This window comes from Mus caroli, chromosome 5, assembly GCF_900094665.2.
Source record: "Mus caroli chromosome 5, CAROLI_EIJ_v1.1, whole genome shotgun sequence".
NCBI classification, from domain to species: Eukaryota; Metazoa; Chordata; class Mammalia; order Rodentia; family Muridae; genus Mus; species Mus caroli.
In genome coordinates, this window is record NC_034574.1 from 97,883,290 (window position 1) to 97,897,873 (window position 14,584).

At 41.6% G+C, this 14,584-nt stretch overlaps 1 protein-coding gene across 2 annotated transcripts in view; it reads right to left on the reverse strand.

Moving 5' to 3' along the window:
* Positions 1 to 13,585, reverse strand: part of LOC110294574 (ATP-binding cassette sub-family G member 3) — a 72,686-nt gene extending 59,101 nt beyond the window's left edge. Inside the window, exons 1-5 of one of the 2 annotated variants that reach the window (XM_021162899.1) lie at positions 13,422 to 13,585; positions 7,558 to 7,779; positions 5,313 to 5,372; positions 4,598 to 4,712; positions 3,938 to 4,090 (exon numbers count right to left, since the gene is read on the reverse strand). In XM_021162899.1, coding sequence (XP_021018558.1) covers positions 3,938 to 4,090; positions 4,598 to 4,712; positions 5,313 to 5,372; positions 7,558 to 7,760 — 531 coding nt within the window. In that variant the 5' untranslated portion in view covers positions 7,761 to 7,779; positions 13,422 to 13,585. The remainder of the gene's footprint in view (positions 1 to 3,937; positions 4,091 to 4,597; positions 4,713 to 5,312; positions 5,373 to 7,557; positions 7,780 to 13,421) is intronic. The other variant, XM_021162900.1, reaches the window with a different exon arrangement.
* Positions 13,586 to 14,584: the final 999 nt, after the last annotated feature.

The window sequence follows — 14,584 nt, forward strand, 5'->3', positions numbered from 1 at the left end:
ATTTCCAAAGAAAGAAAACATGGGCACCTGGGAAAAGAAGGAACTTTCTTTCCTAACTAAAGTGTAGAATGAGGCTCAGATCAGACTTGACATGTAGCCATATAATAATACTTATTGTTTGTTCATTATCAAGTCACATATTCTAGGGGGATGAGTTATCACAAGCAAAGACCAGCACAGTGAGATCACTGTCAAAGAAATGAGGAAAATAAGAGAGGAGAAGATAAAATATCTCTAGTAATTTAGTAATCATTTAACAACACCCCAATTCTCTCTCTCTCTCTCTCACACACACACACACACACACACACACACACACACACACACACACACACACACACTGCTTTTAGCAAACATTCCTAAGTGGAAAGTTCAAATTGCCTTCTTAGTACATTTTCAACTTCCTTAAGACTTTGTGAATTGACATCACTTACAGTGGACAGCATCTAAGAATTAATTTCTCACTCTTATAGGCAAATACAAAAAAAAAAAAAGGTGGGACATTCTTCAGGTCAAACTGGAACTGTCTTTTTAAACCAGACAGTGTCAATGTGTAAGGTAAGAAATCACAGGAAGGTTGAGGGGATAAAGAAATAGGGAACAATTCTGAAGCTTAAACTCACTAAGCTTAATAAACAAAACCATGATTAAGCCCTACTGATAACAACAAAGAATGTTGAAGGATGTGGAAGAATGTGGACATGACAAGGCTGACGATACAAAGGAATTATTCATCTTGATAGTTTAGAATTTATAGATATGCATATGTCCTTGCTTTGATGAATGAAATGTAATTAATTTCTCAGGAGTAAAATACTGCCTAGTGTTCATTTAAAAAACTCCCGTGAAAAATAGCTTTAGCAAGTATGAGATAAAATACTACCGACTCAGAAGCCCAAAGGCTGGTATTAGCAAATACACTACTGTGCTGACTACATGACAATCACATTGCTATGGTAACTATGTTTCCTCTACATTTCTTTTCTTTTTTTAAAGGTTTATTTATTTTATATGTGTGAGTACACTGTTGCTGTCTTCAGACACACCATAAGAGGGCAACAGATTCTATTACAAATGGTTATGAGGCACCATGTGGTTGCTGGGAATTGAACTCAGGACCTCTGGAAGAGCAGTCAGTGCTCTTAACCTCTGAGCCATCTCTCCAGCTCTCCTCTATGTTTCTTATATCGAAGTCTATGACAGCTGAAGAGGTTTAGCAGGGAAAAGCCACACAAGCCTGAAGCCTGGGTTCAATCCCTGAAACTCACATAGAAAGCTACATGCAGTGGCATGCATCTGTATCCCATCAGAATGTAATTACAGTGAGAACAGAGGAGCATAAGCCATGCAGGTAGAGCACCAACAGGAGCCAGACCCTGCCTACATACCAGGTGGGAATGAACCCTGAATACAATGTCCTATGATCTTACTGTGTGTGCAGTGCACCTCAAGAAGGGATATAAACAGGCTCATACACACTTACATATACACACATACACACACACTCACACACATAACCCTCACACACACACTCACATACACACATTCACACATCCCCCCCCCCAGGCTCACATCCACACACTCACACCCACAGCTACACACAAACACACACAGTAACACACACCCTTTTTCAAAGTGATCATTAAAAAGTTTCATGATTAAAATTCTTGAAATCTTTTATACTTCATGACCTTCAAGGAGTTAATAAATATCTTTATTGGTTGTCACTAAAAAATTAAGTAAGCAACTTAGGGTACTGACTAGTACTTACTGTTTGAAACAAAATAAAGCACTTCATTTTAAATCTAAAACTGTTATAAAAAGGGCCAAAACAGATTTCTATTACTCAGGAAGAAAGAAAACATGGTGAATGGCAGCATTTGTGACATTCTTCTCACCAAGACAAGTGTCTCTTAGAAGATTAAAGAGAATCAACAGCCAGTGCCATCCTACTCCTTGTTGTTCTAACAAACGGCCAGCACAGGAGGTAAGCCATGAGAATTACCTTCGTTTAAGCCACTTCCATCCATAGCACCCAATGTCTATTCACCAAATATCTACATTTAATCTTCTCCGTGAATCAATGTCATGGTGAGAGGCAGGAAGGTTTTGGGGACCCAAAAAGAGGGAAACAACCCGATATTTAAAAACTTGAAGCATATTATAAAGCTCCTGTTCAGGTTCTATTAGCAATGAAATAATCAAGGACATTTGGGGACTGTGAAGGGTTATAGACCTGACAGAGCTAAGCATGGCAAGGATGTGTTCATTTTGATAGTTAAGAATGGAATTGTTAAGGTAAGTAAATGTCCTTTTGAAAAGATGAAGAATAATTCAGTATTTAGGAATGAGGTGCTATATAATATTCCCTTTAATATGTCAGTAAGAAACTGGTTATTGGGAGATGGCCCAGTGGTTAAGAGCATTGACTTCCAGAGGTCCCGAGATCAATTTCCAGCAAATGCATGGTGGCTCACAACCATCTGTAATGTGATCCTATGCCCTCCTCTGATGTGTCTGAAGACAGCTACAGTATACACATATACATTAAATAAATATTTTTAAAAAGAAAAAAAAAAGGAAACATGTTATCCACTACATGGTCAGCTGTGAACCTCACCACTCATCTATTGCCCTTCCTGGTCCTGCACAAGCTTCCCCAGGAGACAGTTGGTCAATTCACTGTTGCTTTTGACCAAGGCTCTATCTCTGAAACCTGATACAGGACCTGGGAGTAAATGTTGTCAGAAGAAAGGGAATCAGGGAGCAAGGGCAAAAGGATATCCTAGTTTTCCATCCCGTTGCTGAGATGAAATGTTCTGCTGAGAAGTACACATGGTGCTAAAGGTTTGTTTCAGAGCACAGTTCAGAACTGCAGTCAGTCACTGCAGGACACTCAAGGCAGGAGCATGTTGCAGCTGGTTGCATGCAGTCCAGAGCACAGAGAGAATGCACACCTGCCTGCCAGTGCTCAGCTCACCTTCTCCATTCTTCCACCACCCAAGGACCCAAGCCCAAAGAAGGTTGCAGCCTGCAGTGGGCTGGGTCTTTCCTCATGGTTTAACTTAATGAAGACAAGCACCTATAGAAATGCCCACAAGCCACATGACTAGAGTATTCTTCATTTTCTAGATGGTTCCAAGGGATTGTAGATTGTTGTAGATTGTGTCAAGTAGACAGTCAGAACTAACCACCTTAGATGGGATGAGATTAAAAACACAAAACAAGAGGCTACAAAAAATAACAAGCACTAAATAAGTTAGAAGAGGATGTCAGAGACCAAGTACAACCTGCAAGAAAAATTAAGGTAGGGAGAAGCACAGAGCCAGAGTCCTCAGTCTTGCAGCACAGGTCAGTTCCAGAAATACATCTGAAACAACAAGGGAACAAAGTAACTCTGGATCACGGCTTCTCAACCTGTGGTCACCACTCCCTCAGGGGTCACATATCAGACATTTACGTTAGGACTCACAACAGTAGCAAAATTACAGTTATGAGGTACCAACAAAATAATTTTGTGCTCACGGGAAACCAGGAATGAGGAATTATATTAAAGGGTCACAGCATTTGGAAAATTGAGAACCACCACTCTAGAGGAAGGGAAGGTCAACAGAAAAGGAAAACTCATCAGATTCTCAGATGAGTCATGAGTTTAACACTAAGGGTAGAGGGGTCCTGTGAGGAAGACTTGAAATGGCCATGTGAGGAGCACTTTTCCCCGCTGGATCACTCTCCATTCCCAGGCTCAACCATTATTAAGATGGCTTTACAGCTTAATTTCCACCTTAACATCATGTGCCCAGTCATTAACAGAGAAAGCAGCCACCTTTGACCACACAAACTACAGGAAACAGCTTGTAGAGGGGCATGTCATCCACACACAGATCTCTCTCTCTCTCTTGCTATGAGTCTTTCAATATTTTTCCTCACATCTTACCTTGATATTTTGTTCTTTATTCAGATGCAGAAGTTCAAGCACCTCATTAATCCTCCTTCTCTTTTCATCTCTTGTTATAGTCACTGGGAGACGAAGAGCTGCTGAGAACTCTAAATTGTCTCTCACGGTCACTGTGCCCAACACCACATCATTCTTAAGGGCGAATGGAATTTCAATTAGGTATAGTTATCACTAAGACTCTAACAAATGTAACCTAGCCTACACAAACAACACACCCAATGTAATGCTCTACTTAAAACAAGCTGTCAATTTCACTAATCCCAAACACAGAGCCTGATCCAAATGTTCCCCCTTCCCTCCCCCCACGCCCGCCACAATTTGCCTTCCAAGAAGAGGACAGGAATTTTGGTGATTGCTGCCTGCAGTTATTTACAAAAGACATCTTCTAAGGATTGTAGAAAGCTAGAGGAAAGGCAAAAGTGGACAACAGTGGTCCTTTTGACTTAAGTCACAGCTGCAATAGCTAATGCTGTGCCACAGAGTCAGACTCCAGGTAAAGAGTCACTATGAAAGATTGCCATAGGAAAAGTGGGGCCTCTGAGTTTGTCATACACTTAACTGGAAAGACACAAGTCTATAAGTTGAGTATCTGTCCCACACAAGCAAAGGAAATTGAAAATACAACCCACCAACACTTACGTGTGGTACATAACCAGAAGTACATTTGAAATTAGCAGGTCGAGGTTTGCCATTTATCAAAATATCTCCTGATAATCCACACGGATCTCTCCTTGCAGCTAAGACATCTAACAGCCTACAAAGGGTTAATTATATTGTGTAGTTTATTTTCTCCCTTCAATGAAGACTGTATCATCCTTTAGTGACTCAAAATTAAAATTCTGCATAGTAAGTAAACCAGAAACATAATGTAGTGAACAAGTCAGCAGTTTAACAAAAATCACACACACGTACCTTTCTCTTCGTTATGTGCTGTCATTCAGCCCAGAATTATGAACGTAAGACATGGTCTGCATAAATGCCCTCCCTGCTATCTAAACCTGGGCACCCAGGGAATGTGCTGCTGTATTTTGAGAATTAGGCCTACCGATGTTTTCTTCCTTTCAGACAACTTCTGCTTCATCTTTCTATTTCAATATTATCTCCCGACTTCATTAAATAATATGTATTAATACCACATGCGGATCACATTACCATTTCCTATTTATAAAGTGGACATAGAGACTTCCTGTTCACTGTGGAGCATTAGAACACATCCCTTCTGCACATCATCCACAGCACATAGGACTAGACTAGCTGTAATAACAACACTTAAATAAACACCCGTAAAGGGGACTGCTTTTAAAGCACATGAACTGGATGCAAAGGGCTTATGTATGCTTTCTGTAATACTCACAAAGATCTGCTCCCATCCTGAGGTCCCATAATGGCATTGAGGCCAGGTTTCATGATCCCACTGTAAACACAAAGTCATACTGGTTTATTTTTCTATTATGAATAAGTTATATTATCTTAGAGTCTACACTGAAAATGCTCATTGAATTTGGATGAAATCATAGACACACTAAAAGCAGAAACGCATAACAAAATTTAAATTTTAATAGAGGTCTACTATTTATGAAAGATATCAATTAATAGTGGGGAGTCATTAGAAAAAAAAGGTCTCAGATATCACAAAATTCCCTTTGTTTATTATTGAAACCATTTGTCTGTTTTGAAATGTGATGCATTTAAGTTTCATGTTCCTTGGAGTAGCCAGTTCTCATGAAGACTCCACTGCACACACGGCCTTTTTGTGTCATGTATATAACAGCTTCCTGTTAATGTGTGATGATCAGTGTCTCCATAACCCTGCTTGCTACTAAGTGAACCTCTACATGAGAAACCAATGATCCATAGGGTATCAGAAGCTCTGTTGTTGCTATTAAAATGGAATAGAACCAAAATCAATACATCTTCAGTAGAAATCCAAAGACTAGAAAGAAGCACTCCAAAGGTCAGGAAAGCTTTGCCAAGATCAACACTCAAGAACAACACCTGAATCAAAATAGGAAACAAAAAATATACATCCCGAAAATGATGGTTTCCTTCTCTGGCACATAAATTAGAATACACTCAGATTAGAATTGAAATACATCACTCAGAGCATAGACATTCCTTATTGATGTATGGATACAGCACAAACACAAATCAGTCTCAGAAAACTGATTGAATCCATCAGAGTAGTGAATATTCAGACTGAAAGGCATATATTCTTATAGAAGCTTAGTTAGCTTCCCATTCGCCAGTTCATATTCAGATAATGTGTCAATGCTTTGCCCTGCCCATGCCCTTCTTAGTAAGAAATGGTGGAAGTTGAAGGTAGAGGAGCAGAAATGACCAGTGTCCAAGAACACCATAAGGCTGGGCTTGAGAGAAAGAGAGTGTACAGACTGAGCTGGGGAAATCTTGGTATGCTTGTTCTCCTTAGGATTTCTTACAGACTGCTCTCTCTACTTTGTGGAACACTGTTTCCACATTTCTTTTGTCCTTTTTAGCTGTCAATGAACTTGGAGCAGATACATCAGGTCCTGACTGTTTGCTGTTGGGACTTTTCTCTCTGCTCCCATCTTACCACCTGTGATTGACCCAGTCAGCCTGCTGGAAACTCTCAGTTCAGCTTTGGGAGGGCTGTGTGCATAGACACGTACGCAACTCTTTTTTTGATTTTCAAATTTCTAGAATTTAAATTTTCAATATTCCTTTATCATCTCTTGACTTTAACAATATGTCTTTGGTATTACCTTTTCATCCCTAACTTTATTGAACTAAAATTTATCATGTTCTTTTTTGGTACTATGTCTAAGGGTTTGTCAAGCTTATTTGTATTTCCAAAGAGCCACCATTTTGTGTCATTAATCCATTCTGTTGTTCTTTAGTCACCACCCCATTAAAGTCACTGTGGTCATGAACCTATCTGTAGGTAGAACATGGTGAGGCTGGATTGATGGGGAAGCACTTGATACATAAGGACCTAAGTTAACCCCCCAGAACTAACATAAAGTTGGATGCAGTAGTAGGCACCTCTAAAGCAGTTGGAGAGGAGACAGAGCCAGGAGAATCTCCAGGGGCCTGCAGGCTCTTAGCCTGCCACACACAGCAGTGAACCATCAGAGACTCTGTCTCCAACAAGTACAACAAGGTTGTACTCTGAGAGCCTTGTGCCACATGTGTAATATCATCCACACATCTACAGACATGCATGTGTGTGTTCACATGTGTATGTGCATGCCACACACATACACACACATAAACATGCACAGACATGTACACACATGCACACATGCACAGAGATAAACTTATATACATACATATACACAAACATATACACATATGCACAAACATACACATACTCAGCTTATTTATAAATAAAAAGTCTGTGTTTCTTAAGAATGTTATTCCAGCCAGGTGTGGCGCATGACTTTAATCCCAGCACTAGGGAGGCAAAGGCAGGCAGATTTCTGAGTCCGAGGCTAGCCTGGTCTACAAAGTGAGTTCCAGGACAGCCAGGGCTACAGAGGAACCCTGTCTCGAAAAACCAAAAAAAAAAAAAAAAAAAGAATGTTATTCCAAACAATGTTATCTTTAGCTCATGGACATACCTGATGTTTGATAGTCTTTCTATCACATATGTCTTTTTACGAAATGGAAAGCCACTCTGTACTGTTTCTTGGTAACTGATGTTGTGAAAACTCAACACAGCCTCTTCAGTCAATGTCTTCAGGTCACTGGTGTTTGTTTCAGGAAGGTCACAAAGATGTCTTTCTATCATTGAGATTACAGTGGGGTCTTTATTAGAAGCCATCTCAGGAGGTTCTTTCTTCCTGTGGAAGGAAAATCAATAGCAAGTTGAAGGTCCAGACAAACACGATCGTAACACGGATCATCACACTCACGGATGGTTTTAAATGGGGCTTCCTTCCATGGGTGGACTCCTTCCTGATGAACAGTACATATCTCTGTGATTACCTGAGGACCTAGATGAGAAGCAGACATGACTGAGTAAGCAGACCCCTAAGACACCATATTCCTAAGAAACTAATGAGCATATTGAGCTGAAGATAAATGTCATCTGTAATTAATAAAGAGACAGATGAAAGGGAAGATTTTATTTACTTCAAAAGACTATTATGATATACTATGAGTTCAGAGAAAAAATACATGACTACCAATGACCACCATTAATACCTCCTTCCCACCCACCCGTGTGTGTGTGTGTGTGTGTGTGTGCACACGTGTGTGTGTCCCCACTCCCACTCATGTGTGTGTGTGTGTGTGATGTTCATGCATGTTGGCATATGTGTAAACTTGTGGAAGGCAAAGGAACAGATACACATCCAGATTGAGCTATTCTGTAACAGGGCAGCCAAAATATACAGTTGGTTCAAGGCACAGTGTCAGTAAGGTGTAGACTGCTTCAGAGCACAGAGCTGACACCAGGCCTATGAGGTCTGAACATATAGGAGCTCAAGTGAGCCATTTCAAGTGGGGCTGATCATGGTCAGCAGAGATCCTGAGGATGGACTTGAGCGTTTGTTGCCTGTATATGTGGTGATGCACAGCTCAGGCAGCCTGGTGATGGCTGGAGGGGGGGGGGACCCAAGACAGGCCATTGCAGTGCTCATGGCTCTGGTGTTTTGGGCAGCATACAAGCTTGGTTTCTCTGACAAGGTCTTAAAATCATCCATGTATCTAGGTGTTCCAGGCTTAATGTGTTTGTAGGCATTATATATTTGTACTTATAAGTTATTTAATGATCTATTTTTAACTGTGCTAGATATTTGCACACATATGTTACAAAGTCATTTTGCTTTAGCATTTGCAACCACTGCTTTATAAACTGGAGTCCCTCATGGCAAGGCTTACTCTGGTAATCACTGTCCCAGATAATACAAAGACACACAGAGATGGGCAGAGCCCGAGTTCTATACTCTCTATTTCTCAGACTGCAAGCACCAGGAGCTTCTAGGTTCTGAGTTTGACTGTGAAGGGGATCCAAATCATCCAGCAGAAGTCAGGCAGCCATGAGCGACAGTAGCAGAAGTAGGAGTGACTGACAGGCACACTGCTGAGCCTGAGAGTTCTGAGCAGGTGGCTGGCAGACTCTTGGTTTCTGAAACTGGCTCCCACTGCATGTTGTGTGCGGCAGACAGGGGCTGAGAGCTCTGACCCCTAGTTGCAAGGATTACCCAGTTATCACAGCTTCCTCCTCACTGTGTGGGAGTCAGCTGCTGGGTAGGATCTGAAAATCTTAGGCACGCACAGACCTCAGGTCCCAGGACTCCTCTTCCTCATTGCAGAACACCAAGCTCTGTTTGCCATCTCCACTTCCCCCAAAGCATCTGTGAGACACAGCTTTTTTTTAGATAAATCCTACAAACTGATGTTTTCACATAGACCACAGGCCACAGAGTCCTCTGGGCAGAAGGAAAGAGGTACACAAAGGAGGGAAGTCAGCAGAGCAGATGCTCTGTTATTACAGCATCTGAGTACTGTGAGCAGCACCTGAGTACTGTGCACAGCACCAGAGTTCTGTGAGAAGCACCTGAGTACTGTGCACAGCACCTGAATACTGTGCACAGCACCAACCTGTAAGGTGGCAACAGAGAACAAGGAGACACACTGACTATGACCTGATGCCCACAGACATGGCAAATTCTCTGAGAGCCAAAGAGAGAGTCTCTTCTAATTCCTTGCCCTCCAGATATTAAAAATGTTATCTGTTATTTTGACATTATATTAATTTTAATATTTTAAAACATTTAAATGTTTTAAAAGCCCCTGTCTTGTGTTTACTTAATCTTGCTGTTTTTAACTTTGAGACAGGGTCTCCTTGTATGGCTCAGACTTGCCAGAAATTTTTGATCTTCCACCCTCAACTTCCAAGTGTCAGGATTAGAGGCCTGCAATTTATCTATTTTATTTACACATTTAAAATTTTTGTAACTATATTGTTTTTAATCTCTTGTTCTTTTCTTTTCCTCTCCTTTTCCTTTTCTCTTCACTATTTTTTTACCTTTATCAGTTTCTAACTTTATGTTTTATTCTATATTAGTTTTACCCATTACTTTCCTTATTCCCATTATGATTATTGTTTTTATATCTGAGCAATAAATATGGAGGTGTTTTTTGTTTTTGTTGGTTTTTGTTTGTTTGTTTGTTTGTTTTACGAGACAGGGTTTCTCTGTGTTGCCCTGGCTATCCTGGAACTCACTCTGTAGACCAGGCTGGCCCTCAAACTCAGAAATCCACCTGCCTCTGCCTCCCAAGTGCTGGGATTAAAGGCGTGCACCACCACTGCTCAGCTGGAGTTTCTAAAAATGGAAATTTTGGAACTTTGCAGATAAACTTTTAAAATTCAGGGGAAAGCATCCCCAGCAGACTAAATGAACTGAAATATAAACTACCAGAGCTTCAATAACAAAATGATGAGTTATTGCTCTCGGAGAGGAAAAAAGAAAAAAATTTGCCCAGACACCTGGGCGGTGAGAGACTCCCAGGTCTCAATAAGTGTGGTCTGAGCCAAAATGCCCAACAGTGAGAAGATGGAACCTGAAGAGACCAGCTTCAGTAGATATCCAGGGCCCCAAGTTGAGGGACAGAGTTCCCAACTCACCTTCAGAATTTCTGACCTGGAATTGTTGTTGTCTAAAAGAACTGCAGGGACAAAAATGGAGCAGAGACTGTAGGAAAGGCAGTCGAGTGACTGGCCCAGCTCGGGACCTATCCCGAGCATGGTTGGGCATCAATCCCTGACACTGTTACTGATGCCATGCTGTGCTTGCTGGCAGGGGACACAGGTTTCCTGTCTTCAGTCTGTAGTTCAGGATTCTACTCTAATAAAAAAGTTCCTCTTTGGTCTCTCAGTCATGTCCTGCAGGTCATGCAAGATGAGGTCATCATAGTTTTTTAATTAATTATTTTGTTCATTTATACCCAAATGTTACCTCCTCCTGGTCTCCCCTCCCAGAGTTCTTCACCTCATGCCCCTACCCCTCTGCATGACTGTCCTTTGAGAGCAGAGCTGACTGAGACAGATGCAGATACTTACTGCCAACCCTTGGAGTAAGGTCGGGGACCCCTATGAAAGAGTTAAGGGACCGATTGAAAAAGCTGAAGGGGATAGCAACCCCATAGGAAGACCAATGGTATCAACTAACCCAGACTCCTAGGAGCTCCCAGATCTAATCTAGCAACCAAAGAGTATAAACATACGTAGTAGAGGACTGTTTACTGTGCACTGTAAGTCAGTGAGGTGCCTAAGGTTAACTCTGGAATAATAAAGCCAGTTCTGAAGAGAAAAACTGTGAAGCCACAGTCATCTAGACTATCAATTTTTGGTTCACATTCTGAAGCGATGTGGGCAAAAAAAAAAAAAATCTCTTGGAGAAGAAATTTTAGATTCCTATGTATGAATGTAGCTTGTGTGTTCGTGTGTGTGCATGTGTATACGTGTGTGTGTGTGTGTCTGTTTATCTGTGTATATGTGTGTATGAGTGTGTCTGTATGTATGTGTATGTTTGTATGTGTGTATATGTGTGTATATATCTATGTGTGTATGTGTGTGTTTGTTTGTCTATGTGTGTCTCTGTTTCTGTGTATGTATTTGAGTATGTATATGTGTATGTGTATATGAGTGTATGTGTGTATATTTGTATGAGTGTATCTGTATGTGTGTATATGTTTGTATATGTGTATATATGTATATGTGTGTATGTGGTATATGTTTGTATGTGCATACGTGTGGTATGCATGTTTGTATGTAGGTATGTGTGTGTATTTATGTATGAGAGTATGTGTATGTGTGCACATTTGTATGTGTATATATTTGTGTGTGTATGTATATGTGCATGCGTGTGTGCATATATGTGTATTTGTTTGTATGTGTGTATATATATATATGTGTATCAGTGTGTGACATGCACAAAGTAGGTTTTGCAAGTTCTTTAATTTTCATAATCCACCTTAATTCTAATTAAGCAGCTCATTCTAAGCCTTCCTACTTCAAACAGTTTTTAACTACAACTAAATTTAAATAAAAAATAGTCAACAAACTGTCTGTGATGACAGGAAAATTGTGCTGAACTGATCATAGTTTTCATGTACTGAATGTCACATGGTGCCCCAAAGTATATGCAATGCGGCTACATGGTAAGTATTTACCAAATACTTCCAGAACATGAGACTTGCCTAACTGCATAGGACATCTCAGTTTGTCTTTAGGTAACACCTGTCTGTACCACAGTTTACCCTGGCATGAGTGCTGCTGCTGGCATCATGGGATGGTTCGTAGCATAGTCTTCCTTTGAGTCTCTTCTACATCCCAAATTAACACATGCAAGAACGTTCCCTCAAAAGCAAACTGGCAAAAGCCTCTCTGAAAAGCACTGCGCTTCCCTTATTGTTCTTGAGCGGTGGGGCTGAGCAACCCCTTCTTGTTATGGTCACAGGAAAGCAACTTAAGGGGCTAGAGCTACGGCTCAGCAATTAATAGCACACCCTCTTCCTATTCTGAGCACCTGCATCATGCAGGGACTTACAACACCTACAACGCCAGATCCAGAGGCTCCAGTGCCCTCTCTGGCCTCTGTGGGCTCCAGACATGCAAGCAGAGCACCTGCATACAAGTAACAAAAAACAAAAAACACCCCAAATCAATCACCTAAAAATGCAACTTTCAGCTTGAAGGGTCCCTCAGTGCACTGGGCCCCTTCTGATCTCTCCATGTCCATGGCTTCCGGAAGTCCTCCATTCCGGAAGCCCTCCATTCCGGAAGCTCTCCATTCCGGAAGCCCTCCATTCCGGAAGCCCTAGTTTGCATTTTATTTCCGCTTATGATATTTCTTCTCTTCTCAGATGCTACACGGATGCTCAACCACGGAACATGCAGAAATAGGTTCTGCATGTGTTTGTGTCTTAGTGCACATTGATGCAAGAGAACACACTAACATGGAGAGGCACATGTTAACACCCTAAGGAGTGACCATACTTCTAGTATTAGGGAAGAAAATAAAACAAATTATAGATACACAATCCACTAAAAGGTCTGCAGTCTAATAATTCTGGTCTTTAATTTTTCTGTCTGCTGAAACCTTTTCTGAACCTATCTGAGGAAGAATCACAAGAAGTTGGTAAATATCTGTATATCGAATTAGAGATTGTCTGACAAATTTCATATCATGGGATAAAGATAAATAATAAACTGCCCAGCTCCCTTAAAGTAACGGTGTTAACAAATATCTCACGCACTTCTGGTATCTCTGCTACCAGTAAAACTTTTACCTGCCCAACACCAACTGTGTTTGCCTTCATACATTTGGCAATCAAAAGTTGTACACTGCTAACTCGCCCAAACAGAGACCCTCTATGAACCAAGTTGCTTTGCTTTTCACAGTTGCAAATGAAGCTGCAGTGGGTTTCCCAGCCCTCTCTTGCACTCTTCTGCATCCTGCTCACCCACACTCACCACTGTGAGATAATGCAGGGGCTCAGGTTGCTACTTGCACAGGAAGATTTGCAGCTCTGGTCTTTGGAAGGTGCAAGAGGCTCTGGCTTCTGCTCTGCAGAGTTCTTGGAGCCTCTGTGGTCGTGGTCAGGGGCAGGGAACCCGAAGAGAGGAGAGGAAGTAGCAGGCAGTGGGGCGGAAGGGAGGGTGGGGCGCTACATGGGGAAGATGCAATAAGGGGAGCCCTGGGGCTGGGGCCCCCTTTGGGACAGGTGTGGGGCCAAGCCTTGGGGAAAGGGGCAGGGGCGAGTCCTGGTGCAGGGGCGGGAAGGGGGGAATCTCTGTGGGGCGGGGTTGGAGTGGCGTCTTGGGGTGAGGGCTCACCTAGGGGTTCAGCCAGATCCGGAGACCTGGGCAGACTTTATGCCCTAATTCAGGCTCACGTTGGACTCTGAGAAGCCAGCATCCAGGAAAAGACAAAGCGAAAGTAACAGTTTCTGTGGTGTGTTTTGGATTTTTTTGTTTGTTTGTTTTTTGTTTTGTTTTGTTTAACAAATGGGATAAAATAAACAGGAGATGAATATATGCTTATCACAGAACAGGACAAACAATGGGTCAGGACGATAAAGGATATGTTTTGTTAAGTGCCCATGCTTTTAATATAATTTGATTTATAGCTTCTTTTTATAACTGAAGAGACCAATTAAGAAATAATTCAGTGTTTACGATTGTAATCCCTATAATCGAGAGGCTGGGACAGGAGGTTGGGAGTTTGTGTGCCAGGCCTAAACATCGAACTCTATCTCAAAAAGAGCAAAAAGAGGGCACAGTGATTAAGTATGGACTGTTTACTTGGGTCAGACTGCTGTGTATGTGTGTATAGCATTGGACGAACCTTAAGCCAATGCTGAAGTCATCCAAGTAAAATTTCAGTACTCAAGACGTTTTTAACATTCAAGCCTGGATTAGGAAGGGACATTAAGTCGGCACCCGACTCCCAGCCCCACCCTACCCCGCCCGGTTCTACAGTTTTAGCTTCTAGATGTGGCCACCTGTCGTGAAATGAAGGAGATGGCTGTACCTCAAACCTGACTAAAATCTCTCTTGTACGTCTGTGTATGACTTCCACGCCCGGTGCCTGCGGTGGCCAGAGAGCTCTCTAGATCTCCAGGAACTAGAGTTAC